The sequence below is a fragment of the Hemibagrus wyckioides genome, linkage group LG11 (genome assembly GCF_019097595.1).
Source record: "Hemibagrus wyckioides isolate EC202008001 linkage group LG11, SWU_Hwy_1.0, whole genome shotgun sequence".
Classification (NCBI taxonomy): Eukaryota; Metazoa; Chordata; class Actinopteri; order Siluriformes; family Bagridae; genus Hemibagrus; species Hemibagrus wyckioides.
In genome coordinates, this window is record NC_080720.1 from 25001551 (window position 1) to 25006879 (window position 5329).

General features: G+C 34.5%; 1 protein-coding gene across 1 annotated transcript; it reads left to right on the forward strand.

The window, feature by feature from the left end:
- The first annotated feature begins 3031 nt into the window (after positions 1–3031).
- On the forward strand, positions 3032–4864 carry cldn10e (claudin 10e). Its single transcript, XM_058403758.1, has 5 exons — positions 3032–3441; positions 3594–3755; positions 3857–3935; positions 4125–4235; positions 4381–4864. Exons 1-5 carry the CDS (start codon positions 3210–3212, stop codon positions 4562–4564), a joined length of 768 nt encoding a protein of 255 aa, XP_058259741.1. The 5' UTR covers positions 3032–3209; the 3' UTR covers positions 4565–4864.
- Positions 4865–5329: the final 465 nt, after the last annotated feature.

Sequence of the window (5329 nt, forward strand, 5' to 3'; positions counted from 1 at the left end):
CTGTCCAGCCATGGCTTCTGGTTGGCAATGTTTTGATGTTTTTTTGTTATAACAGGCTCAGATGCAGAAGACTATATAGGCCAGGACTGCTGTACTGTATTCCTTCAAATCTGTTCCTTCTACAAATACAGTGATACAGTGTGTGAGTCTTGCAGTTGTGAGGTGGCATTCAGAAAAGTCCCCTTTGGTCTTTCCTCATTAAACTAAGGCTTACTGGAAGGCTATGGATTAATTTTTTTAGAGGGGTGGAAGGTGTAGCGTGGTTCTTGGATGATGATGTAGCAAATGCTAAAATGTTATAAAATTAAATGAAAATGTTGTCACGCCTTTCTTTGGCAGAAAGCGAAGAGCAGAATTCATGTCTTCAACAGCACTCATTGTCAAGCTTTTGTCATTGTTACTGTCTCCTACTCATGTTTTCTTCAGGCTGTTACCATGCCTCACTATTCCTCATTTCTGGTTGGTTTCACTGTAAATAAATGTGTACTTGCATTCACCTCTGCTACCAATCCAGAGCAGATATCTCTTCAAACACTGTCATAAGAACTATAATGTAACTATAATAATATATTAAATAATTAAAAAATTCTAGATTTGGATACCCTCTGCAGGTTGTGACAGACAACAGGACAGAGTCTTTCCTGAACACATGGAATTAAACACATACGCGTATCATCATACTACCCAATGAGTAATGGTAAAATCTGAAGATTTCACAGTTACTTAAAGAAAGCATTCAGAGCAGCTGCTAGTGAATGGAAGAAATGGAAAAAGAAAGGGAAGAAAAAGGAATTTCCAAGGAAAGTATCAAAACCTGACCATTCATAAAAAGCCCCTGCCAGTCTGCTATTTTGACATATTATTCATACAAAGTTGCCAAACATAAAGAAGGAATTTATACAGACAACAAAAAAGACACCAGGATGAATGCAAATTATAAAATTATGAAAATTCTATGCAGATCAAACAAGCAGAGCAAAAGCTTCCACTTTAAAGTTCGCAATGTAGTGTTTATTGCAAGAAGGCATTTATCAAAATAGAGTATGTATATGAATATGAAGAAAATCTGTGTTTTCTGCAAGCAAACAATATTGCTTTTTGTTAATGACATGCAGAATATTTTCCTCACTGAAAAGCAAAATCTTTACTGCATTTATCTTAGATCATGTTATCTCTTAAAGGAAAAATCAGCAGCGTATTGCTTTTTTAATATTTAAATGAAAGAACCAATCCTCCATTGTGCTTCACTCTTGCCAAGTAAAATGCATGGTTATAACTGGACAAAGGTAAGATGAAAGTAATTTATAGGAGCCATACAAAAAAATACACACTTTGTAGTTTGTCTGAGCTCCTTTATTCCGCCTGCATTGATTATTGAAAGCTTAATTGAGCATTTTCTGTCTTCATTAGTAACACTTGATAAAATGTGATAAAATTAAAAATCACAATTCTTAGACACAGTGATGTATCTTTTACATTTATTTAGGCATTTGCCTATGATATTTTGTAAATGAACTTTTTCAAAATCTAAATAAATTAGCAATTAATGTGAGAACCACTGAGTATCATCCACTCCTGACTTGACTGTTGCCTGCTTATTCAAACACCATATTCTACATTAAATGATGATACAGATACAATATTGCACCAATGTTGAGTCAATGTTTAAGAAATGTTGAATGTTAAAATTGAAAAATTATACTACTTGTCCAAATGTATTATGAACTAATTTCCTCTGTTACTTTGAATTTAATTGAACAGTTATATTAGCATTAAGAAAAACAAATCAGCTTGTTTAATAATTTTTCAACATAATTATTGTAATTTTTTTTTCTTTTTTTAGCGAATGGTATGGAATCTAATAAATTCACCACAATCTGCACAAATGAGAAAAAGACTTATCATAAGGAAGAGAAAGTCTTCTGCACCCTTAAAATATATAATAATATATTATATTAAAAAATAACTTGTTTATATGAGTAAGTCTCAGACCACTCTGTCATACAGGGATTAAAATATCTTGGGTCACCGAAACACACTATATGTTTTTGATGAAGATGTCAAATATTTTAATTCAATTTTATTCAATAAATATCATTGAACTAATATGATAATATTACTAAAAATATTTTCCTTTAAAATCCTGTTTTGGGAAAACTGCCACTGAAACAATTATTTAGTAATGTATATAAATATGTACATGTAGCTATTTTGAACATTGAAAGCTAAAGTAATATTACAGACCAATTTCTTTCTTCTTCTTTTTTTAGCATTTCATAAAGATGACTATTACAAGTTGTTTCTTTTTTGTTTTTGAATCTGGGTAATTTCTGCAGCATTATGACATGAAATCTTATCTTGAAAAAAAAAATACATACTCATCTGTAAATTATAAACAAAAGAAACCTTCTCAGTCTTCTGCCATGTGTAGGTTTGGAAAGGTAAAAATATCAAACCAAGAAAAGGCAGAGAAGATATTACTAGTTTACATACAAAATAAACTAAAACCTGGCCTACCAAACCTTATTGCCAATAAACCATGTCCAAAATCCATACACACAAATATTCTAAAATTATTACTGCAATACATTTTTTAAGTCTGGTAATATTTTTATTTGTAAAAGACACTTTTCTTGTTTGCAATTATTCTCAGGCTTTTTCTTTACTTATTTTACATAATCCCTGAGGTATTACCTTAATTCTTATCTTCCAGTTGTCAGGAATAGACAAACTGTCAAGTGAAGACAGTTTACATTAGTGCAACAAACCTGTGAAATACATAGATGCTGCTGTTGTCAAAAATAAATAATTTTTTTTCCCTTTCAAAGTTTTTTTTTGTTTTCCTGTTTATATTACTCCTGAATCAGAACAGATTGAGAGATTGAGTAATAATTTTTAATCCCTTTTGACTCTTGATACACAAACTTTTCCTAAGACAGGTACAATGTGTTTAGGGAAGCAGAAATTTGAGCTACATGCCTAGGTAAGCACTTTCAGTTCTCTGGTCTTCACATGAGAAAGTACACTAAGACTCACATTGTCTTTTGAGTGTGTTCTTTACAGTGTGTTAGCAGAAATGCAGTTTAGACTAATTGTGACTGCATCAAGGGCAGACTAATTAAAGCTTTTTAAAAATTTCTAAAAGGACTAATTTCAGTAAGGCACAACGTTCTGAAATCAATATCTGACAGCAGAGTAGTGAACTGAAAATGGAGGTCCGTGTAACACAGATCTGGGGATTTTTTCTGACTGCACTGGGCTGGATTTTCATTGCTTGTTCTTTAGCCATGGAGGGCTGGAAAGTGGCTGCTGTTGGTGGCCAGGGTGGCAGCTCTGTTGTCTACATTACATGGTATTGGTCCAGTCTGTGGCGGACCTGCTCCACTGCCTCTAATGCTGTCTCCAACTGCTATGACTTTCCTATGCTCTGGTCGGTGGAAAGTAAGTACAGGCAAGAGTCTGTCCAATAACACTTACTCCAGTTATTGCTTCTGTAGTGGTACATATATTTTCCTGCTTTATTGAAAAGTTTTCAAAAAATGACATACACTGTATGAAGAAAGCTATATAAGGTAATAAGTCTATATGTCCAGATCATGTCCAGATTGTGAGGGCACTACTAATGGGTGCAGTATCCATTGGCATGCTGGGGTTTGTTCTGAGCTTAGTAGGGATGGAATGCACTTACATAGGAGGCAAGCAGAAGGAGAAGAACAGAGCCATCTTCATTGGAAGCCTCTGTCATACAACCAGTGGTACTAAGATTACATTTTTATTAACATACTTTTGACAGTGACAGTAAGTCCCTGAAAAGTTAAATGTATTCATTTGTTGCTCTAAATTGTCCATTTTCAAGGTTTATTAGCTGCGGCAGGGTATGCAGTCTATGCTCGCAACATTACAGCAGAATTCTTCAACCCTAATTTTGAATTAAAGTAAGTACTCCATAGGCATCTGGGCAGTTCTATGGCCCTGCCCCTCTTAAACGACCAAACAATCAGAATCATGAGTGAAGTTTTACTATGATCCTTCAAATTAATTTTTGTCTTGTAAATTGTGATCTATTGTTATATAATGTGTTTAAGAACAATGTAGTTTTGTTTTGTTTGTCTGTCTAACATCAGGTTTGATCTGGGCACACCATTGTTTGTTGGATGGGCTGGGTGTATATTTCAATTCACAGGAGGGCTCTTGTATATGGTTTCAGTTTATAAGCTCTGGTCTCTCGACAGGAGGTGAGTTTACATTAAGATACTGTATTGCATTCTATCTACTGACCAGAGCAAGAGAATCTTACTGAATTGTTCAAATGTATCAAAACTGTTTGATTTAGCATTTCCCCAGAATTCAGATGATACTTAATAAACAATATCTGTACAGGACAAGTGAGGATATAGTTTCTGCTGAAGAAGCTGTAGCCCTGCCTTCCATCCCGACAAATATCTCCATCTCCTCTGAGCCGACCTCCAGATCCAAAGTGTCCTCTGTATTTGAGCTCTCCTTAAAGTCAACTTCCCCTGCATCTAGTGTCTCACATAAGTCTCACCATCTTTCCAAAGCCTGATTCTTTACTCACACAGATATTTATTTAATGTACTTTGTTTATATTGTTTTAGAGAGGTTTCAGTTTTCTTATGTCTATACTTTTATTGAATTAATAGAATCATTTTACTGAATCCAATGCTTAATTTAAATGTGTTCATAAATTTGTGGAACTAAAATTGACAGAATAAGCCTGGCTTATCAAGGTAATTTGCTTTGTACAATACCCCCCACCAACAACCCCCAAAACACACTCATGATGACCTTATTGAGTTGTGTTTCTGTTTGTTTTGTGGTTATTGAATGTTTGAACAAATAAAAGTGAGCCTATATCTCTGTTGAAAATCTGTCTGTCTTCCTCCATACACACAGACTAGGTTCTGTATATTGTACAAAAGTCTTAAGTAAACTTTTCCCAAAAGTGGTAGGAAAGTGGAATCATGGTTGTATGATATTTTTTATATAGGTATGAGCATTGCTGTACTCCAACCTATTCTAGGATCTTGGAGATAAAGGGGAGCTTGGAGTCAGGGTTTTTTTTTCAGGGTTTAATAATTGCTATTTTAGTGGTGTTCCAATCACTTCCATGGCCACAGGTGTATAAAATCAAGCACCTAGGCATGCAGACTGTTTTTACAAACATTTGTGAAAGAATGGGTCGCTCTCAGGAGCTCAGTGAATTCCAGCGTGGAACTGTGATAGGATGCCACCTGTGCAACAAATCCAGTCGTGAAATTTCCTCGCTCCTAAATATTCCACAGTCAACTGTCAGCTGTATTATAAGAAC

Coding starts and splice junctions, on each gene's coding strand:
- cldn10e (XM_058403758.1), top strand. CDS start 3,210: ATGGAGGTCCGTGTAACACAGATCTGGGGATTTTTTCTGACTGCACTG. Junction 3,442..3,593: donor TATGCTCTGGTCGGTGGAAA/GTAAGTACAGGC, acceptor CTATATGTCCAG/ATCATGTCCAGATTGTGAGG. Junction 4,236..4,380: donor CTCTGGTCTCTCGACAGGAG/GTGAGTTTACAT, acceptor ATATCTGTACAG/GACAAGTGAGGATATAGTTT.